Raw genomic sequence first — 23,120 nt, 5'->3', positions numbered from 1 at the left:
GCCAGCAATAGTCTTCCCTCTGTCTTGCGCCGGCAAGCGGCATGGACACGCATCGCTTTGTATTCGAAGTCGCCCGAAGTTGCCCCTACCCTTAACCTTCCAGTGATTTGCGTGAACAGGACTGTGAGATGCCAAGCAAATCGCAATCTCTTTCTAATACTGAGCCAGGGACTCGTCCCATTGTCATTTGCATTTAAGATTAGGTTAGTATTTTGATCCAGACAGGTGGTAACCCCAATTCTTTTCTCGTGTTGCTATGCTCTGTGTGCCCGGATACAGCTGCCTCTGCATTTGATATTTATCTAACGGTTTTCTCATAGGCGGAGGGTGACTTTTGAGTTTGGGAAGGCTAATCAAAGATCAGCAAAAAAATTTTTCACCTAGCGGAGGTTAAGGCCTTCAGAGCAGATGGGGGAAACAATAGCATTTTTTAAAGAAAATTCCCCTATAGAGTGCTATAGTCACCTCATTAAGAAAATGTGTGTGCCCCAATGAGGCCTTCCATACCAGGAGGACTCTCCCAGTGAACAAGCCACAGTGCTTGATAGATTTCTTAAAAGAGAACCAGGGGCGCTCCACCAATGAGGCGAGTTGAGACGCTCGCCTCAGGCGGCAGCGCCCCCTGGTAACTAAGAGCCGAATTTCCGGTTTTCAACCCGGAAATTCGGCTCTTCTAGTGCAGAGAGCGCAATTGCGTGAGTCATGTGACAGAAATGACATCAGAACTCACCGTTTATAACTGATGACATCAGAAATCACCATTTATAAGGATATCATTTATAAGATATTAATGGCTTTTGTGTATTATATATTAATACGGAAGGTACCCGCACTCTGTCTCTGACTTCCACTTTACGGGTGCTTGGCCAAATAAATGTATATAATTGTTGAAGAGGGACCAGCACACCGATTTTTTTTAAATTCACCAAATATCTATTGCAACATCACTGTACTTCCACAAAAGCACAGTGATGCTGCAATAAATATTCTTGAATACCCTCTTGAACAGGGGTGTGTGTGTGTGTGTGTGTGTGTGTTTTGTATACCAACTTTTATACATTATACAATCCAGTAAGAGCAGAGATAAAATAGTGTCATCTATAGTGTATAACATCCCTGACAAACACAGCAAAATAAATGCAGAGTAAACATCAAGTATAATAACATAGTGTGTCAGAAATACAATTTGTGAATCTAGTGGAAGCCTTCACCTCAGAAAATATATTTCCCTCAAAATGTAAGGTCATGTGATTAAATGGAACAGATAGACAGACAGATACAGAGACTAGTCTCTAAATAAAAACACACACACACAAGTGTTTCCTTGCTCAATTTCACCTCACTGTCCTCCTCCCTGTACTCTAGTTTTGTCACCAGGGTTCCATGTGAGAAGCACATCTTGGCATGTCAGTCAGGGCTAAAACTGCAGCAAACTAACTCAGATTAAATTAATTCTAACCATGGGATAAAGGGAGCTCCAAATACAGTTATGACAATACAGAAATAATTGTTCCCTTCTCATTGCCTAAAAGTCTCTGAATGTATATGCAATCTTTCAGTGATATAATATAGTGAATAAAGTACGCCCTTTTGTAAAATATAGGGATATTATAAGTTACCGAGGAGTTTCATGACCATATAAAAACACGAGGCCGAAGACCGAGTTATACAGGTCATGGAACTCCGAGGTAACTTCTAATATCCTCATATTTTACAATTGGGGGTACTTTATTTATTATAATACACAAATTTCATTGAGTCATGTGACAGAAATGACATCAGAACTCACCGTTTATAACTGATGACATCAGAACTCACCGTTTATAAGGATATAATTTACAGGATATTCATGGCTTTTGTGTATTATAAATAAATATATATGAGCAACTGGCAACCTGCTTTGTGGAATAAATAAAAATCTATAACTACTTGGCATCTTTTTAACTCACTGTAGTCCTGGAGATGCTGCACATGGCTAAACCTGAGCTTCCATTTAGCATACAGAACTGCCACTTCTTCCAGGGAGATCAGCTCTGAGCTGTGCAGGTCCCGCCCACTCCCCTCCCGTTCCTCAGTCAGCTGATCTCTCAGCCTGTGTGAGACTACGGGAGCTGCAAGTGAAACAAAGTTACTGCTTTCTATTGCAAGGTATTGCTAGAATCAGTCTTTCAAATCCCCCAGTTGAAATGACATTTACCGTGCTGGACTGGTTTGGGGAGGCTTAGCCTCCTCAAGCCTTCATTAAAATCCGCCCATGGGTTTTCTAATAATTTTATACATAAGAGCCCCATATAGCCAATATTCACTGTTACCTACACTCACGCCACGACTGTGCCCCAAGCACAAATAGTGCAGCACTTGGGAAAAGTTCTAGAGTTTTAATTGGGGCCCCATTCTACTTTAATGGCCCGTAGGGTTACACCACATTAGTCTCAGCAATCACCAGGCATGGGGGGGGGAGTGTTTATAGGGCAGGGGGTTTAGGGGCAAAACACTTTAGGGAGGGGAGCTCAGCAACAAATTCTACATTTTTTACTTGCCCCTAATTCTCTCTCCATATTGTTTGACCTCGTAATGTAAATGGGAAAATAAATTGGTCGGAAAGCTCATATATATCAGCTCCTAGTGTTAAAGTTAATAGCAGACCGACTGCAAAATTACTTTTTTGGGGGGTTCCGTGCTGAACAAAAGTCAGGTGACTATGAACAGAATTTTGTTGTATTCCTTGTGTTTTGGTTTGATCAGCATCACAGGCCACAATATGGCATTGGGACACAAAGAAAGCCGCCAGTTAGATATTCCTGCCCCAGCTACAGGGGTAAAGAGCCAATCATTAGCTCTATCAGCCACACGTATGTAGGTAGGTGGCTCCCAGGCTGGGCAACTTAAAGAATATAGACCCATCTTAGACCCAAGACACATGGAGTAAAATTTGTAGGTTCCCCTTTCAAGTGATTCCCATGTGTCACTGCCTATGGCCTTAAAGGGAAAGTTCACCATTAAACATGATTTTAGATGGTTGTACATTGACTTATTCTAAGTAGCTGTGTATTTTTTATGGTTTCAAATAATTAACCTTCCTACTCTGCCTCTTTATGCCCAGTCACTAATAAAGCTCACTCATTTTATAATTTTATATTTTTTAATTGCTTATATTTATAGTCAATGCTTTTGATACTTTTTAATTCTTGGGTGGCAAAAAGGTAGCTAAGAGTCTTCAGACCCTCCTTTGCCACAGGGCTAGAGAAGGTCCCTTTATCCATGAAGGTCCATCAGGGCAAGGATCTTCAGAGCCTCCTTTGCCTCAAGCTGAAAGCTTCATCTTTGTGCTAAATCCTCCTCCTCCTCCTCCTCCTTCCTCCTCCTCTTCATCCTCCTCAGTTCCTCCTTGGTCCAGGATTTGGGTTCTGGAAGTTCTTTCTGGTTCTATCGCTTCACATGAAAAATGCGAGGGGCAAGAATCTGAGGGAAGAAACAATCAGCAATGGATTAGAAAATTGTGGCAGAGACAAATGCCATTCTCTTATGTGCTATAATTGTAATCTTATTCTACATCTCATCCTCCCCTTTTAGACAACTTACTATTATAACAGTGTCCCTTTAAGGTAGAACTTATTGTAAATAGCATGTGTCACTTACCATCAGCTGCAGCTTCAGCCAAATCTCGCTGTTATTTACTGTGGACTCAAGAGGGAACCAGCCCTCCATGGTCATATCCTTGGCAGCCATGAGTGTTGATAGGAACAGAGATGTGTCCCAGAACCTTGTTGCGCTGATTTAGTACCTGTGAAAAGAACACGTATAAGTGACCCAGTAAGGAAGGAGAACAGAGAAACAAAAACCAGCAACAAGGTCAAAGCCCCAATCTAGATCTGCAGGAGTAAAGGATCCAATAAGGGAAGGACATTTATACTCACATTTTAGTTGCATTCTCTCGCCGCGTGGGTCCTTTATGAGGAATTGTAACCTCTCCTTCCACTCTGGCTCTCCGGAATTTATTTGGGCCTGGAAAAAGAACAATTAGAGATATTCTAAATGAGAACTGGATCTGTCTGCTAATTATTATTGGTGATTTAATGCTTTAATCAGTGTTATTGTTTAATCAGGTATTGCCCATTGCCATCAGCTAACAACAGTATGTCACTGCTTTACTGTCTATGGTGCACTAAGTGATCATTCCAAATAAATGCCTACCCTCACCCCATTATGTGAAAGACAAAACACCGTCCTCTTGACTGTATCTGTCACTGACACTTCCACGGTGGCAGTGGGTTTAATTTGCATTTCTTCGGCTGTTAGAGAAGAACAGATGTGATTAATAAGGTGAATAATACAGGAGAGATTCATATAAGAAGATTTACACTATTATGTGCCCAAGAGAGAGGCATCACTTGTGACTCACCCGTATCACTGGCAGACCCCTGGCTTTTTGGATGACGGTGTAAAGGGCAACTGATGACAACTCCTCACTCTTAGGGGGCGCGGCCTTTTGTTCAGATTTAACACCTGGAAACCAAACAAAGTAGATGGATTAAAGGGCAAAAGAGCCCAACCTTTCCCCATGCAGTCAGATAAGAAGGAACAGAGACTTTACTTCTCCAGCTTGTCACGGTCTGAAAAGAGTTTGAGAGTTTCCACCTTGATATGGAGCTCCCCAGACTTCACATTGTCCAACCGGATCCACTGCAGGGGGAGAGAAGCACAAGTTCCATCAGATACAGGGGAAATCACTGAATGATTATTACACTATATCAGCATGGGAGGCGGCTGCATTCACTTACCTTATCAATGAATTTCTTCTTTAGCACATGTGGAACTGCAATTTTACAGCTGGACATTGGGGAAGAGAAAAGGAAAATCAGTATATGTATTTAAAGATGAAATAAAGATAAAATAAATGGAAGCCCAGACCCTGATACAAAGAGAAATACTCACCTGCCCAGTGAATCATCTCTCTGAACATTTTTGTCCAGAACCTCAAATTCAATCTCCTGCCCTGGTAAATCTGAAAATAATATCTGGGGATAAAACATACAATGAGGTGACATTAGATACGGGAATATCTGCTGCATGTGGCACACGTCTATTCACACCTATAAAATACACAAAATAACTGGGACACTTTAATCAAGGGTCGAAATTTCAATTCTTCTACTTCGAATTCATAAAGACCAACCGAAATTAAGTCAAAGGTTTTTTTTTTTGGCCTAATTAGGTCTGTTTTCATATGAATAGGTCTGTATTCGGGGAATTCAAATCGTACGATCAAATTCAAAGTTTTCCCCCAAAAAACTTTCATTTTTCAAAGTCCACAAATTGACTCCAAATAGGTTAAGGAGGTCCCTCATAGGCTAAAACAGTAATTCGGCAGGTTTTAGATGGCAAAAGATTGAAGTCACATGATAAATTTAGATATTCAAATTTTCCAATTTTTTTCAATTCAAATTGAATTTGGGCGATTCCCTAGTCGAAGTACACACAAAAATACTCGAAAAATTGAAATTTTTTGAATTCAAAACCTCAACCTTTGATAAATTCCCTTAAATGTGGGTTTATTTGGATGTAAATCCTGGGGGGGATGCGGTACCTCAAAATGTCTGGTTCCACTGCGGGTTGAGGTTCTTAGATATGACCCTGGTTTTCCCAACTGTGCCTCCTCCGCGCACAACTACAAAAGGGTCTGATTTCTTGGAGAAGAAGTCGTTTGCAAACGAGATTTCTTGCTTCTAATACGATCCGAAGTGCGTTCTGCAAGTAAACAAAATGTCAGACTATAGAATATAAACTCAGTGGGAACAGTCACTTCCCATAGACTTTGAATGCAACTCTCCCCCCAATCTCTGTACACAGGGTCGGACTGGCCGGTGGGACACTGGGAAAAACCCGGTGGGTCCCAGCCCTCATGGGCTGCTGGGACCCCCTCGATCCCTGGCGCAGCTCCTTTGTGCATACGTGCGCAGCTTTTTGTGCATGTGTGGGCAGCTCCTTTTGTGCATCTATGGTGCAGCTCCTTTTGCGCATGTGCGGGCGTAGTGGTAGGGGTCCGGAGGGGGCCCTGGACAATCCGACCAGTCTGTACAGGGAAACAGAGGGGGACAGGAGCCCACAGTCGTGAAAGAGAAATACTGGTTCTTACCCAGGGATCCGCGAAGGGCAGATTTTTCATGTCAAAGTTGGCTGCCAGGGGCTGAGTGAAAAATTTTGGCGCAACCATGAAGTTGGCAATTTGATCCACAATCATTCTTTCTGTCATGGTGCTGCAGGAGGCAGAGAGAGAAGGGCATTAATAAGTGAATCATTGTACAATGGGAGGGAAATATAAGAGGAGGGATAAAGGACAATGATTTTGGGACTAAAGACTAAAGTGTGGGAAAGGACGGGCAGAGAATCACTAGTATATAAATATATATAAATCTAGTCACTTACTGAAGACCGGGAATATTAAGCAGGTTGGTGAGTCCTGTCCACTGTAGATGTAACACCTGCAAAAAAAAAGGAAGATCGATGGTGTAAGGGTTAATAAGAAAATAGAATATCTCGGAGATACTAATTGTATTTATAGAGAAATATATATATTTATAGCTGCACGAAGCAACTCCTTATAATACGGACTCACCGGCCGCCGAGGGAAGTAAATGTTCACGGCTTCAGTAAAGGGCACGTCTGGTATCAGCGGAGCCAGAATTATTCGTAATGTTCCCTCCAGCTGTCAGAGGAGAAATGACATTGATTATATGTTCAAGGGCAACACATGGGCACATGTAGAAGGTCAGTATGAGGGTCACTTACCTTCACAGACTTCACTCCGGCCATGATAGTCTTAGATATTCCAACATTAACCATCACCGCTGCGTTGAGACTGTAAATGAGGAGCAAACGGTCAGTGAGTGGGAAGGAAGATTAAAGAGAGGCTTATACACAGGTTGGGAAGGAGACAATATTGACCTGATTTTGAGATCCAGGAGAATCTGCTTCTTCTCTGGATCAGACTGAACTCTCATGTGAGTCACCTGTGGAGCCTGTGGAACAGTCACACAATGGGTTACAATGGGTCTGATGGGAAATCACTGAGCAACATGAGAGACAATTAAATACACGGGACACTTACCTTATTGCCAAAATCAATATCAAAGAAGTGAAAATTGGTTAAATATTTAAATCGGGATCTGATCAGCGGCTGAATTCTCCATCTTAGTAATTTCTCCAGATATTTTGTTATGTACGGCCACGAATTGTTCACTAACTGCCCGGGATGAAAAGAACAGAAGTGGCTAACGTTAGTGTAAGGCAAGAATTCAGCAGCTCACTCCTACTCACACTCACTAACACACTCACTCACTGACACACACACACTGACACACTCACACACACACTGACACACACACACACTGACACACACACATACCCACGCACACACACAGACACACTGATACTCAATGACACTCACACTGACACAAAGACACTGACATATACACAGACACACATCACACACTCACTGACACACAGAGACACACACGGACACACACACTCATGCACACACTCACTGACACACACACTGACCACACAGTGAGATACACAGACACACTCACTGACACACACCACTGACACACACACTGACAGACATACACACTGACACACAGACACACACTCACTGATACACACACTCACTGACACACACACAGACACACATGTAGATCCAGTTAAAGAGTGCCGGTATATCACTTACCACTTGCAGGTACCGGAGTCTCTCAAACTCTCGGTCAGTGACCTGCAAACGAGAGGCACAAGCAAATTAGGTTTCTAATAAAATAATGTAAAGAATCACATGTGACCCTCATTTCTAAATAAAGTGATGAATTAAAGGGAAACTCCACCTAAAACAGTTTTTGCATCATTAGAGAAAATGTCGTTCTGAGGAAGATCCCAATTTACAGTCACTAAAAATCTTCATTAGGTTCAAAGTTTCATGTAAAAGTCTGTTTGTCCCTTTCTGATCTCTGGCTCTCACTTGGGGGTACCGAACATTTGGCTCAACAAGTGCTAAACCACTTTACTTCTCCTTTAACACATTGCAACATTATATTTGTAAAGAAGAACGTTCATAAACAGTTGAGTTTTTGTAAAGTGAGAGGAGGAGGGAGAAGTAACTAAGTCTATGGCATTTTACTGGATACAACCAGGGCTGGCCTGATGAGCTCACAATTCCCAGTTAATATATATATATATATACACACACATGTACATGACAAGGCCCAGTATATTTGCTATTTATACTCTCTACCAAAGGAACTTTATCAACATTTGGCCTCTCTAAAACCCAACTGACCAGAAATCTCAACCCAACGGCCACACAATATGTCTGCTCTTAAATCAAAGCTTTTGGGACGGCAGCTTCTCAAATGATAAATTGAATAAATGAGAATCTGCAGTTGTAAAATGGAATGAATTTCCATTGCTAATGCCTGTATTGTGTTATCAGTAATGGGTGAGACTTACCTTGTGTGGGACCTTTGCCTGTTCCTTGGCTTTGTCCTGACACTTTATTGCTGATGGCTCAGTACTTGGCTTCCAGCATCTGTACAAGATCCACATCACTATTCCCATAATTATATAAAAAAAGCTGACGTCCAAAACTCCCGCAGAGAAGCCTAATAATAGGGTAATGATCCATTTTGTATATGAAAAATTATTTAAAAATATATTTTGATCGGTCATTTTTCAAAAAATTGAGTCAAAAGAACAAGGAATAAAGAGCAAGCTCCTTCCTCCTCGAACTCCTAACTCAGAATGACTGCAAACACCTGACAGCTGTTGAAGCCTGTTTTCATCATTATGACCTCACAATGGTGTTGCCATGGTTACAGAGTCAGCAGATCAAATTACCCATTGTTAGGTCATCCCAAGCGATGATGTCATAATGGATGCAGTTCTCACAGGGAGACAATGCAAAACAAACTGATGACATCATAATGCCTCCTGCAAACTCAAACTGATGACATCATAATGCCTCCTGGAAACTCAATAGCAGCATATATTATCTGTAATATGATTTTGCCCTGATCTGAGGAATTTTTTTTTTTTTTTTTTTTAAATCTCAAAAATGCAAATAAAATAAATTCAGCAACTAAAACCTGGTGAATGTCTATATAAGTCAATGAACGTTTATTTTCAATATTCCCACTATTTTATAGTTCAAACATTTGAGATTTTTTTTTTAAATGAACGTAATAATGAAAGTTACACAGAATATATGAATATAGTTGCACAAGGGGTGACATTACTCAGGTCCCATCACAATGACAATACTGACTCATTTCAGTTGCCGTGGAAACAATCTCCACGAACAACTTCTTTCTGTCTTGCGCCGGCTGTAATGAAAAGTCGCCTGCGGCATGGCACACGCATCGCTTTGTATTCCGAAGTCGCCCGAAGTCGCCCCTACCCTTAACCTTCCAGTGATTTGCGTGAACAGGACTGTGAGATGCCAAGCAAATCGCAATCTCTTTCTAATACTGAGCCAGGGACTCGTCCAATTGTCATTTGCATTTAAGATTAGGTTAGTATTTTGATCCAGACAGGTGGTAACCCCAATTCTTTTCTCGTGTTGCTATACTCTGTGTGCCCGGATACAGCTGCCTCTGCATTTGATATTTATCTAACGGTTTTCTAATAATTTTATACATAAGAGCCCCATATAGCCAATATTCACTGTTACCTACACTCACGCCAACACCGACTGTGCCCCAAGCACAAATAGTGCAGCACTTGGGAAAAGTTCTAGAGTTTTTTTAATTGGGGCCCCATTCTACTTTAATGGCCCGTAGGGTTACACCACCATTAGTCTCAGCAATCACCAGGCATGGGGGGGGAGTGTTTATAGGGCAGGGGGTTTAGTGGCAAAACACTTTAGGGAGGGGAGCTCAGCAACAAATTCTACATTTTTTACTTGCCTCTAATTCTCTCTGGTCTGAAAGCTCATATATATCAGCTCTTAGTGTTAAAGTTAAAAGCAGACCCACTGCAAAATTACTTTTTCGGGGGGTTTCGTGCTGAACCGAAAGTCAGGTGACTATGAACAGAATTTTGTTCTATTCCTTGTGTTTTGGTTTGATCAGCATCACAAGCCACAATATGGCATTGGGACACAAAGAAAGCTGCCAGTTAGATATTCCTGCCCCAGCTACAGGGGTAAAGAGCCAATCATTAGCTCTATCAGCCACACGTGTGTAGGTAGGTGGCTCCCAGACTGGGCAACTTAAAGAATATAGACCCATCTTAGACCCAAGACACATGGAGTAAAATGTGTAGGTTTCCCCTTTTAAGTGATTCCCGTGTGTCACTGCCTATGGCCTTAAAGGGAAAGTTCACCATTAAACATGATTTTAGAAGGTTGTACATTGACTTATTCTAAGTAGCTGTGTATTTTTTATGGTTTCAAATAATTAACCTTCCTACTCTGCCTCTTTATGCCCAGTCACTAATAAAGCTCACTCATTTTATAATTTTATTTTTTTTATTGCTTATATTTATAGTCAATGCCTCTACTTTTTAATTCTTGGGTGGCAAAAAGGTAGCTAAGAGTCTTCGGACCCTCCTTTGCCACAGGGCTAAGGAAGGTCCCTTTATCCTGATCCAGAAGGTCCATCAGGGCAAGGATCTTCAGAGCCTCCTTTGCCTCAAGCTGAAAGCTTCATCTTTGTGCTAAATCCTCCTCCTGCTCCTCCTCCTCCTCCTCCTCCTCTTCATCCTCCTCAGTTCCTCCTTGGTCCAGGATTTGGGTTCTGGAAGTTCTTTCTGGTTCTATCGCTTCACATGAAAAATGCGAGGGGCAAGAATCTGAGGGAAGAAACAATCAGCAATGGATTAAGAAAACTTGTGGCAGAGACAAATGCCATTCTCTTATGTGCTATAATGTAATCTTATTCTACATCTCATCCTCCCCTTTTAGACAACTTACTATTATAACAGTGTCCCTTTAAGGGTAGAACCTTATTGTAAATAGCATGTGTCACTTACCATCAGCTGCAGCTTCAGCCAAATCTCGCTGTTATTTACTGTGGACTCAAGAGGGAACCAGCCCTCCATGGTCATATCCTTGGCAGCCATGAGTGTTGATAGGGAAACAGAGATGTGTCCCAGAACCTTGTTGCGCTGATTTAGAACCTGTGAAAAGAACACGTATAAGTGACCCAGTAAGGAAGGAGACAGAGAAACACAAAACCAGCACACAAGGTGCAAAGCCCCAATCTAGATCTGCAGGAGTAAAGGATCCAATAAGGGAAGGACATTTATACTCACATTTAGTTGCATTCTCTCGCCGCGTGGGTCCTTTATGAGGAATTGTAACCTCTCCTTCCACTCTGGCTCTCCGGAATTTATTTGGGCCTGGAAAAAGAACAATTAGAGATATTCTAAATGAGAACTGGTTCTGTCTGCTAATTATTATTGGTGATTTAATGCTTTAATCAGTGTTATTGTTTAATCAGGTATTGCCCATTGCCAATCAGCTAACAACAGTATGTCACTGCTTTACTGTCTATGGTGCACTAAGTGATCATTCCAAATAAATGCCCCTACCCCTCACCCCATTATTTATGTGAAAACAAACAAACTTGAGACCAAACCCTTGTGTGGTTGGACACTGTTATGTGCGACTTACCCCCGTCCTCTTGACTGTATCTGTCACTGAAACTTCCACGGTGGCCAGTGGGTTTAATTTGCATTTCTTCGGCTGTTAGAGAAGAACAGATGTGATTAATAAGGTGAATAATACAGGAGAGATTCATATAAGAAGATTTACACTATAATGTGCCCAAGAGAGAGGCATCACTTGTGACTCACCCGTATCACTGGCAGACCCCTGGCTTTTTGGATGACAGTGTAAAGGGCAACTGATGACAACTCCTCACTCTTAGGGGGCGCGGGCCTTTTGTTCAGATTTAAAACCTGGAAACCAAACAAAGTAGATGGATTAAAGGGCAAAAGAGCCCAACCTTTCCCCATTTAGTCAGATAAGAAGGAACAGAGACTTTACCTTCTGCAGCTTGTCACGGTCTGAAAAGAGTTTGAGAGTTTCCACCTTGATATGGAGCTCCCCAGACTTCACATTGTCCAACCGGATCCACTGCAGGGGGAGAGAAGCACAAGTTCCATCAGATACAGGGGAAATCACTGAATGATTATTACACTATATCAGCATGGGAGGCGGCTGCATTCACTTACCTTATCAATGAATTTCTTCTTTAGCACATGTGGAACTGCAATTTTACAGCTGGACATTGGGGAAGAGAAAAGGAAAATCAGTATATGTATTAAAAGATGAAATAAAGATAAAATAAATGGAAGCCCAGACCCTGATACAAAGAGAAATACTCACCTGCCCAGTGAATCATCTCTCTGAACATTTTTGTCCAGAACCTCAAATTCAATCTCCTGCCCTGGTAAATCTGAAAATAATATCTGGGAATAAAACATACAATGAGGTGACATTAGATACGGGAATATCTGCTGCATGTGGCACACTTCTATTCACACCTATAAAATACACAAAATAAACTGGGATCACATTAATCAAGGGTCGAAATTTCAATTCTTCTACTTCGAATTCATAAAGACCAACCGAAATTAAGTCAAAGTTTTTTTTTGGCCTAATTAGGTCTGTTTTCATACGAATAGGTCTGTATTCAGGGAATTCAAATCGTACGATCAAATTTAAATCAAAGTTTTCCCCCAAAAAAACTTTCATTTTACAAAGTCCACGAATTGACTCCAAATAGGTTCAAGGAGGTCCCTCATAGGCTAAAACAGTAATTCGGCAGGTTTTAGATGGCAAAAGGTTGAAGTCACATGATAAATTTAGATATTCGAATTTTCCAATTTTTTTCAAATTCAAATTGAATTTGGGGCGATTCCCTAGTCGAAGTACACATAAAATAGCTCGAAATTGAAATTTTTTAAATCCAAAAATTCACCTCAACCTTTGATAAATCTTCCCCTAAATGTGGGTTTATGTGGATGTAAATCGTGGGGGGATGCGGTACCTCAAATGTCTGGTTCCACTGCGGGTTGAGGTTCTTAGATATGACCCTGGTTTTCCCAACTGTGCCTCCTCCGCGCACAACTACAAAAGGGTCTGATTTCTTGGAGAAGAAGTCGTTTGCAACGAGATTTCTTGCTTCTAATACATGAATCCGAAGTGCGTTCTACAAGTAAAACAAAATGTCAGACTATAGAATATAAACTCAGTGGGAACAGTCACTTCCCATAGACTTTGAATGACACTCTCCCCCCACATCTCTGTACACAGGGTCGGACTGGCCCGGTGGGACACCAGGAAAAAACCTGGTGGGTCCCAGCCCTCATGCTAGACCAGAACCCCTCTCCCGATCTCCTGGGCAAAAAAAAATAATTTGTGGCGCGTTCTGGAGGCAGCACATTACTGATGTGTTTTGAAAAAAAACATTTTCCCATGACAGTATCCCTTTAAGGTTGAAAGGTGAGCTTCCTTTATCCAGCTGTCCCCATATGAACCGCATAAACTGAGGGTCTATGGACATGGCTGAAAACCCCTGGGTGCACTGGCCCCATTTCAGACTGGGTGTCATGTCCATGTTAGGGTGCAGTCATTACTCACGCTGTATACCAGTCTCCAGTCCATCTTCCGGTAGGCTGTAACTAGCCTGGACTCCTCCTGTTCGCTGCCTCCCTCTACTTCGGACTTTAAATGGACGTCCCAGGACGTGGCTCGCCATTAAACTTGACCGTCAACCTCATGTGGATCCCATTCTCTCGGGGCATAAAGCGTACAGCATACTTATCTGTTGGCACAAGCAGCAATAATTATCAGGTTTTGGCCTAACATTATTTTAAATCGTCATAAGTGCACAATGTAAGAAAACTTCTTAGTATATTTGTTATTCATATGTAATAGGGATGCACGCGAATGCCCAGGTTCGATTTCGGTATTCGGCCAAGATTAAACTTGTGGCTAGCCAAACCAAATCTTAAAAATCATGTGACTTTTTGTCACAGAAACAGGCGCCGCCATTTTCAGCAGGATTCAGCCGAATCCTTGTGCTGGCCGAAACGAATCCCTTAAATCATGTGACTTTTTCGTCGCAAAAACAGGAAGTAAAACTTTTTTTCCGTGCGCATCTTCTAATTTTTCTCTCCCCCTCAATGATATTGCATATGCAATTAGGGTTTGGATTTGGTTCGGTCGATCTTTACAAGGATTTCGGCGGGTTTTCGGGCAAATCCAAAATATAGTGGATTTGGTGCATCCCTAATAGGTAAGGGTGGAAGCTCCACCATAATATATAAATATAAAAGAGTATGTTCTAAGACAACACAATAGGGGTTTTATTTACTAAACTGCGATGCCAAAAAACACCAAAAATTTTTGTTTGTTTTTTTAGTATAAAATCTGAATTTTATGAGGGAAAAAAACCCACACATTTTGGGATTTTATTATAGCCCAGGAAATGGAAAAAGTCAGATTCCACGAAAATCCCAGCATCTCTGCCTGCCGAGGTTGCATCATAAATCAATCGGGAGAATGTCCCAAAGAATTTTGTGGGTTTCGTGCAATAATCCGAGGAGTTTGTGTTTTTTGGGCACAAATCAGAAACCCCAGTTTTCTGGTGGAAAATCAGAAAAATGTGTACGATTTATATTTTTCACGATTTTTTGTGTGTTTTCCCTGTTAACAAAATTTTTGGAAAAGTGTATTTATAAATAAGGTGAAAAAACCTGTGTGGATTTGGTTTCAGAAAATATTGAGATAAATTCGGACCTTGATAAATGGGCCTCCAAGGCAATAGATTTACCTGGTTCCAGTTCAGTGACAAAGCAGTCTCCACCGCTCCAGACGGGCTATGAACCTTGGCATCAATCTTGCCTCTAGCCCCATTAAGCCGTATGGCAAAGGATGCTGGTTGGTTAACTCTCAATCCAGATTCCTGAAAATAGAATTCAATCAATCGGAAAAGGAGGCAAACAAGTGAGTTTCAGTGGGTCTCTGCAGGCCAGTTACGATGTGTGACGACCATTTTATCCAAATAATCCAAATGTTTAAAAAATGATTTCCTTTTACTCTGTAATAATAAAACAGTAATTTGTACTTGATCCCAACTAAGATAAAATTAATCCTTATTGGAAGCAAAACCAACCTATTGGCTTTATTTAATGTTTACATGATTTTCTAGTAGAAGATCCAAATTACGGAAATATCTGTTATCCGAAAAACCCCAGGTCTATGTCATTCTGGATAACAGATCTCATACCTGTATTATCATAACTAGGACCTGTAGGTTCTAGTGCTAATTTTTCAACTGAGCTCCATCTCCCAAGGCCCTGACCAAGACACCCCTGATATTTGAGTGACTTCATATTCCCTGCATCTACCAGAAGTCAAGACCCTGTTTTGCAGTAAAATATAAAACAACAGATTCCCCCATTTTAATGAAAGGTAAATTAGTATTAGGAAAGGAGGAAGTTCACTTTAATTGCTGAGGTCAGCAATACCCAACTTTTTAAAGCCAGTTTATTAAAGTCAGATAATGAGAATCACTGGGCTACAACATACCCAGGTGAACTTCTCCTTTAATCACGGTTGTATTAGGGGAACCCAATAGTCCCGGAGGCAGTGCAGCAAAGAGAAAGGCCGAGGTGTATCACATTACCGTATTCTCAGCTAAATGCGAAAGAGGGTGACGGGATTCTGTTGAAACAGAACAACTACAGAATGGAGGGGCAATACTCGTTGGTGTGATGGGGGTAAGATCATTGTGTAGTTTGTCTGTCACCCTCTTTAGCTTTTAGCTGCAGCATCTGAAGAGAATTCTTGTCAGAAGCTTTTAAATGAAACACAAGAAAACCATCCAAGTGCCACATTGACCAATTAACATCTTTGCAGAGACCAGAGTCATAGTTACGGAAACCTTCCTTGTTCTCTATTGTGTCCGTAACATTGGATCTCGATTATATTCAGTCTCCCGACGGCTCCTGTTACTGACTGCCCTGGCTGATTCTCCATATTAATGACGGACAAACTTGGGCCTACAATTATCAGAATGTTCAGCTATCTCCTCGCACTACAGAGGACTCTGCTACAGGAAATGGTTATATTTCGTTATAATACACAAAAGCCATGAATATCTTGTAAATTATATCCTTATAAACGGTGAGTTCTGATGTCATCAGTTATAAACGGTGAGTTCTGATGTCATTTCAGTCACATGACTCATTGAAATTTGTGTATTATAATAAATAAAGTACCCCCAGTTGTAAAATATGAGGATATTAGAAGTTACCTCGGAGTTCCATGACCTTCGGCCTCGTGTTTTTATATGGTCATGAAACTCCTCGGTAACTTATAATATCCTTATATTTTACAAGAGGGGGTACTTTATTCACTATATATTTTCTACTATCAATGGGCAGAGCTACATAGCAAACCATTGGGCAATAATGGAAGTGCATCTTTGCTTGGTCATTTTTCCCTATCATATACCAAATCAAATCAAATGAAATGGTGAAGCTCTTCTAAACGACAACCTGCAGCAAATCCCTGAACACCTGGGTAGTTAGTATACGGGGAAATGTCGTGCAACATCACCTGCTGGGATAGAGATTTCAAGTAAATTTGATGAGGGGGCTATTCTAAGAAATTTTGCAATGTACATTCATTATTTCTTTTTATTCCAAGATATTAAGGGATACATGTGCTGTTAATATGAATGAATTTTGTTACAACAGCGCCACCTGCTGGTCAGTTTCCCACCAGTCTGACCACCAAGTAGTCAAGGAAGTTGTCAGGAGAAAGAAAGAGGCTGCTCTGATGTTCTTCTGCTTAGGAAAGATGTGAGAAAGGTTTCTATTTTTTTCCTAAGCAGAAGACATCAGCCTCTTTCTTTCTCCTGACACTTCCTTGACTACTTGCTGGTCAGACTGGTGGGAAAATAGGGATGCAGCGACACCAGGATTTGGGCTTTTTCAGCAGGATTCAGATTCGGCTGAATCCTTCTGCCCGGCTGAACCAAATCCTAATTTGTATATGCAAATTAGGGGCGGGAATTGACGGCACTCTTTGTCACAAAACAAGGAAGTAAAATTTTTTCCCCCCTTCCCACTCCTAATTCGCATATGCAAATTAGGATTCAGATTTGGTTCGGCAATCGGCTGAATCTTCCGCAAAGGATTTGGGGGTTCTGCCATTTGGGGGTTTCACCATTGGAAAATGACCAGCAGGTGACACTGTTGTAACAAAATAAATTTATATTAACAGTACATGTATCAATTACTATCTCAGAATAAAAACAAAATAAATAATGAATGTTCAATTTCTCTCATCAATTTTACATTCATTTATTTTAAAGGTTTACTTATCCTTTAATTCTCTGCTAGCACTATAAGACTGTTCCAAGCAGGCATCTAGTTAATGTAATCTGTGGAGGGCAAGGAGTTAATGGGTCAATGTGGTGGAAGTGTAGCGATGTTTCCTTGTGCCTCACCTGAAGGCTGGTGACAGTGAGCCGACGGGCATCGTCCGAAGTGGCAACGATGGGAACTAGGAATGGGCTCTGGGGAATATGTTCATCGTTGAACTTGATAATCACTTCGTAGTCACCTGTAGGAAGTAGAAAGGAAAAAAAGAGATTACATTGGGGAAAAAAAATAGAACAAAAACATAACGGCCAACTGAAAATTTACTTGCTCCCCATAATTGGGACTTACCAGGCTCTTGTACAACATAGGAAACTCCAGAAGAGCCATCTTTCCGGTCTTCAAATGAAAGTTCAGCTTTACTTGGGCCTTCTACAGCAATGGAGAGGCCTCCGGCACCAGCTTCCCGGGTCCATATACTGAATTCAGCTAGAGAGCGACAGAACCACCAGTGTTAACAGACAACATAGCATGATCTATTTATTGATTTGCAATAGGATCCTTGTAAATGGGGTAATCCTCAGAGTTATATGGTGGGGCCAAAAGATTGGTTCAGTCTGCTTTGGCCTAGCAAGTCGATGCCCAATTTAGACACAAGTCATTAGGTGTATGGTCAGCTTACCTGGAACTCCAGCCTCTCCTCTTTCTAATCCAGGGCCTCCAGCCTTCACTTTCTCAGCTCCACCGTCTCCCAGGGGTCCCACGGTGAACTGGAATGGGCTCCTGGCACATGCTCCCCTTTGTATTTTACGCTCACGGTGTGGATCCCGGTCTCTTGTGGCACAAAACGCACACACGACGTGTTCTGTCCAAGATCAACAATCTCTGCTTCTTGTTTCCTCCCTGATGGGCTGATGACCTTTGCCGTCAGTTCATGTCGGTCAATTTCTGGGGGAATTACATAATAAAAAATTACCTTATTATTAACAATTCAGTAACTCACTGCACATTTAAGGGCCAATACACCTTTACTGTTTTCTCCCTCCTTACGGAAATATCAAAGGCTTTTATTTATTTTCAGTTTGCTTTCTAAATGCAAATTTTAGAAAGAATCTGGGTTTTCTGATAGCCTTTATTAACAGGTGTCAAAGGTCCATGCTGGCTGATCCCAGTACTGAGAAAGATTCAGATGGAAAAGTTGAAGGCAGTATGATCCTTTATTATTAAAGCTAAGTTCAACTGATATTTAACAATATTTATGTCAAAACCTGTGGTAGGCCAAATGTTAAACTAACTCATTTTAAACTACAAGTGCCATGATCCCCTGAAAAAATGTTGGGGGGGGGGGGAACAACACAGGATCTTTTAGTTCTGTGGAACTCAAATAAGGACATGCAGGAAACAGGACCCCCATGTATCACACCCAAATCATATGTAGTTTAAAAACATGCAGTGTTCCATCTGAGTGAATATTTTTATATTTGGTGGTGAAGCGAAGCACGAATTACTAACATTCTAAGAAACAGAGGTATTTTTCCAATACAGTGAGCTATCCATGTAAATGAACAAAGCTCTCCATGTAAAGGCAAATCTGCCCACTCCAAACACATTACTGATCCCTCTGAGCAAACGGCTCCTGCTGTGAGAAGGCTGTCTCTGCCCTGAGATATATATAAAAATATATATAAAGATATATATATATAAATGGGTGTGTGATTGTTTGGCTTTGGTTGGCCACAGGGAACTGAATTTGAGGCATGTAACAGCATCTCCCAGGAAAGCGCTATTTGGAACAGACATACAACTATAGCCTGCTGGGAAATACGTATCCCCAATAAACATCAACTTTTTAAATATCCCACTCCAGAGACTTGTTGCTCTCTCACAAATATGAAAACATATTTCATATTCTTCGCAAGTACCAAATTCAAAAATGATGCATAATCTAATGGCGAATAATCAGTAAACACCATCATTCTCAGCTGGTAGAGCTCGTATGCTTGGTATTAATGACTAAAATTGACTGATAATTGATTTAGTTGGTCCATACCCCTAAAATACAATATAATCACTGGTTCATTTTACTTAGATTACCTTCTATTCTCCAATTTAGGGGGGGTAGCTCAACAAGAGTGGATCTTGCCATAAATAGGAGGGGCATAATAAATCAGGAGTGTTGGAAGATATGCTCCATTGGTGCTTGTGTTTTGGATGACCTTTCACATGTCACCCACAAACACTTGGGCCCAGCGGGTTAGTCGTTCAAATGAACAAGTCTCTAATTTTCTTAGTTTTACCCCCTATTGTGTCAACATATGCCTTATACAGGGGTTTAAGTAAGTTTCCTGGCAACTAAAGTGAAAAATCTTCATTTCTTTTCATTTCACAATGGCTAAGCGTAGTCACCTGCAGTAGTTATGCCCCTGGATACATGTGACAGATGGACCTTAAATTATTGACTCCTATTAAAGGAGAAGGACCATAAATTATTGACTCCTATTAAAGGAGAAGGAAAGCTACCGAAGCAGTATATTGCCAATAGATTAGCCACAATAGTGCAAACTACAACACTATATTTATTCTCTACCAAGTTTTACCATATATGAGTAAAAAGCTCTAGAAGCTGCCATATTAGCTTGGTGTGACATCACTTCCTGCTTGAGTCTCTCCCTGCTCACTCATAGCTCTGGGCTCAGATTACAGCAGGGATGGGAGGAGGGAGGGAGAGAGGAACAAACTGAGCATGCCCAAGCCCAAGCCCTGGAGGTTTAAGATGAAAACAGGAAGTCTGATACAGAAGCCCATGAGTACACAATAGAAGGAAAGAAATGTGCTGTTTCTTTTGACGGAGGACTCAGAGCAGCATTAGTTAGTATTTATATAGACCTTTCTGATAAAGATTACTTACTTTTAGCCTTTCCTTCTCCTTTAAATGGGTTGTTCACCTTCAATGTCCAAATCTTATTAAACCACTAAAAATGCTCTCATTGTGTTAGAAAACCCATTTGACATAAAAAAAAGTAAAAAGGTCATTGTAAAAGCTAGTTTATATACCATTTAAATCTGTCCTTCTCCTGTCTCACTGATCAGTTTTCTGAAGGATGGGAGTGGCCTGTTTTACACCTGCACTTCCTATTTGATTACATCATCACTCTCAGGCTTTGCCCTTACTTGCTTCTTATTGGCCATTGATACTGCCCTCCCCTTGTAATTCATTGGTTGCTTGTGCACTTGTAAGCAGTCACATAAATTCAAAGGCCATTGGTTCATTTCTCCCTTGCATTGGCTGCCATCTTGTGTGCATTACTTGAGTCTCAAAAAGAGCAGCATATCCCAAATCTAACACATTTTTACTATGCAAATAATCATATACATTAATGGACATGTAAACCCTATAAACCAGGGGTCCTTTTTTTTTTTTTTTGCGACGAGGGGTGGGGTCGGCAGCAAATTTGTAGTGCCGGCGTCCAATTTTGGTGCGCCTGCGTCCAATTCGATGCGCCTCGTTTGTGCGCACTGGGCTTGGCGGCCCAGTGTGGGCGTGTCCGTGGCCCAGCGGTTGGGGACCCCTACTATAAACCCTTACCATGTCTTTAAATTGGGCACATATTTCCCACACAAAATTCATCATTGTCGCTGTATTTTTCCCTTCCGTTATCCGCATTGTAGTGTTTTCCTGAATACAAGATCTGCTTCAACCAGGCGGCCATTTTCTATCAGATACATCATCATTTATATTTGTATATCCAGCCTGATGTCCTTGCTCAGAAGTTGTTATGTAACTTTACTAACAAGTATGTGTAATTCACTCCTACATGTAATCCCACTCACTTGTATGCATAATCCAACTCATGCATGTAATCCCACACAACATATGCATAATCCCACTCACTCATGTAATCTCACTCACTCATATGTATGATCCCACTCATATGTGTAATCCCACACATACATATGCATAATCCCACTCATACATATAATCCCACTCACGCATATGCATAATCCCACTCACAAATATTCATAATCCCACTCATACATGTAATCCTGTTCACGCATATGCATAATCCCACTCATACATGTAACCCCACTCACTCATATGCATAATCCCACTCATACATGTAACCCCACTCACATGCATAATCCCACTCACTCATGTAATCCCACTACAACATTTAACCCCACTCACTCATACACTCAAATCTGGTCAATAATGTTCCTAGTATGTTCTTGGCAGATAAAGCCCTTGTCTGCCAGCATATACAGTGTTAAAGTATAGGGCTCAATTGAGAACTTCAAACGCAGGTAGTACAGTATTCTTTGGGGGAAGCAGGTCTTTGCACTTTGCTTTGGAGTGCAGAGATTTGCTGCAATTTTTAGTTCAGAGAAGGATTCAAATGCAAAACACAAAATCTACCATGTTTTTTGCCTGCACAGTACATAATGCTCCTGCAATGTATCTACTGCAAATGCACCAGACTAGAACAGGGGAGGAAGAATGAGAATGGTGGTGTAGTATCTATCATTACACAGTAACCTTGGGCTATAGGTGTACAAGGCCAGTATATGTAATAGATGAAGTACATGAGTGCACATTTTATCCTGTCAGGGGGTAATCAAAACAGCAAGTGGATCAGATGCATGTGGATGTGCTTATTGGGGGTTTTCAGTCTGATTTACTTACAAGACACTTTTCTCCTTGCCCACAGACTATAGATAGCAGGTTGGAGGTTATAGTAGAATAACTTGACCATCTTTAGATAATTAAATCCAGTGCGTTCAGCCGGTGGAGCACAGGAAGAAACACACACAACTCTTTAAAATGGCCCCCGTAGTGACTAGGGATACACCGAATCCAGGATTCGGTTTGGGATTCGGCCTTTTTCAGCAGGATTCGGATTCGGCCGAATCCTTCTGCCAGGCTGAACCGAATTTGCATATGCAAATTAGGGACGGGGAGGGAAATTGCGTGACTTTTTGTCACAAAACAAGGAAGTAAAAAATGTTTACCCCTTCTCACCCCTAATTTGCATATGCAAATTAGAATTTGGTTTGGTATTCGGCCAAATCTTTCAAGAAGGATTTGGGGGTTCAGCTGAATCCAAAATGGTGGATTCGGTGCATCCCTAGTAGTGACACAGGCCCGTGTAAGCGCCAAACACAGAATGTTGCACCTGCATTCAGAGCTTACATGTGTCTGTGTGAAACACTCAAACCTGCACATCAAATGCATAAAATAATACCCCTGTGTATGAGCCCCAGGAGTGAATTTTCTCTAATTAGACATACTTTTGGTTTGCTATATATTATAGTATAGCCCAAACACACAGAGATTTGTCTGCCAAAAATGCTTCCACTTGCCTGAAATAAATTATGCAGCAATCCAAATGAATCCCAGTAACATTGCCTTCTTTTCCTCATATTAAACTGGATCACCACCAGGCCCGGACTGATAATATGCCGTTTCGGGCAAATGCCCGAGGGGCCGCTCTCTCCTGTATTCAAGTGGGCCGCCCACTGCCTTATTACATGCGGCGCTGCACTTAAACTCTGCCCCGTTTTTTTTTTGAGTACTGCCCTGCTGCCTTTAAAGCTAAAACTAGCGTCAGACTGAGGGGGTGGGGACAGGAGCACAGGGCCGGCTGCTCGCTGACAGCGTAGGAGCAGCTTTTCCTTCCTGCACGTGTCAGGCTGAGGAGGAGGGAGAGGAGCACAGGGCAGGACGATCGCTCAGCATT

The 23,120-nt window shown here is 41.4% G+C and overlaps 4 protein-coding genes across 6 annotated transcripts in view; all 4 read right to left on the bottom strand.

Moving 5' to 3' along the window:
* Positions 1 to 4,499: 4,499 nt before the first annotated feature.
* On the bottom strand, positions 4,500 to 5,105 carry LOC121403711 (extended synaptotagmin-2-like). Its single transcript, XM_041591515.1, has 4 exons — positions 4,936 to 5,105; positions 4,782 to 4,830; positions 4,595 to 4,683; positions 4,500 to 4,506 (listed from the first exon to the last, which is right to left on the bottom strand). The coding sequence occupies exons 1-4, from the start codon at positions 5,070 to 5,072 to the stop codon at positions 4,500 to 4,502; spliced, it is 282 nt and encodes a 93-aa protein (XP_041447449.1). The 5' UTR covers positions 5,073 to 5,105.
* Positions 5,106 to 5,668: 563 nt separating this feature from the next.
* On the bottom strand, positions 5,669 to 8,807 carry LOC121403710 (extended synaptotagmin-3-like). Its single transcript, XM_041591513.1, has 9 exons — positions 8,497 to 8,807; positions 7,727 to 7,768; positions 7,109 to 7,243; positions 6,946 to 7,019; positions 6,790 to 6,859; positions 6,617 to 6,706; positions 6,427 to 6,482; positions 5,953 to 6,257; positions 5,669 to 5,748 (listed from the first exon to the last, which is right to left on the bottom strand). Exons 1-9 carry the CDS (start codon positions 8,713 to 8,715, stop codon positions 5,669 to 5,671), a joined length of 1,071 nt encoding a protein of 356 aa, XP_041447447.1. The 5' UTR covers positions 8,716 to 8,807.
* Positions 8,808 to 11,952: 3,145 nt separating this feature from the next.
* On the bottom strand, positions 11,953 to 13,400 carry LOC121393398 (extended synaptotagmin-2-like). Of its 3 annotated transcripts, XR_005961042.1 has the most exons (4): positions 13,041 to 13,400; positions 12,377 to 12,459; positions 12,223 to 12,271; positions 11,953 to 12,124 (listed from the first exon to the last, which is right to left on the bottom strand). XR_005961042.1 is itself a non-coding variant. In XM_041561848.1 (3 exons), exons 1-3 carry the CDS (start codon positions 12,511 to 12,513, stop codon positions 12,008 to 12,010), a joined length of 303 nt encoding a protein of 100 aa, XP_041417782.1. In that variant the 5' UTR covers positions 12,514 to 12,655; the 3' UTR covers positions 11,953 to 12,007. The 3 variants fall into 3 exon arrangements, 1 of the variants encoding a protein (XP_041417782.1); XM_041561848.1 differs by lacking the exon at positions 13,041 to 13,400 and having other exon boundaries at positions 12,377 to 12,655; XR_005961041.1 differs by having other exon boundaries at positions 11,956 to 12,124; positions 12,223 to 12,459.
* Positions 13,401 to 14,663: 1,263 nt separating this feature from the next.
* LOC108715054 (filamin-B-like) overlaps positions 14,664 to 23,120 on the bottom strand; it is a 71,275-nt gene continuing 62,818 nt past the window's right edge. The window contains 5 exon segments of the mRNA XM_041561837.1: positions 14,664 to 14,960; positions 17,514 to 17,629; positions 17,737 to 17,874; positions 18,068 to 18,166; positions 18,169 to 18,333. Coding sequence (XP_041417771.1) covers positions 14,679 to 14,960; positions 17,514 to 17,629; positions 17,737 to 17,874; positions 18,068 to 18,166; positions 18,169 to 18,333 — 800 coding nt within the window. The 3' untranslated portion in view covers positions 14,664 to 14,678.

This window comes from Xenopus laevis, chromosome 4S, assembly GCF_017654675.1.
Source record: "Xenopus laevis strain J_2021 chromosome 4S, Xenopus_laevis_v10.1, whole genome shotgun sequence".
NCBI classification, from domain to species: domain Eukaryota; kingdom Metazoa; phylum Chordata; class Amphibia; order Anura; family Pipidae; genus Xenopus; species Xenopus laevis.
The sequence above is the reverse complement of the archived record's forward strand: the minus strand, read 5'-3'. Positions and strand labels throughout refer to the sequence as shown.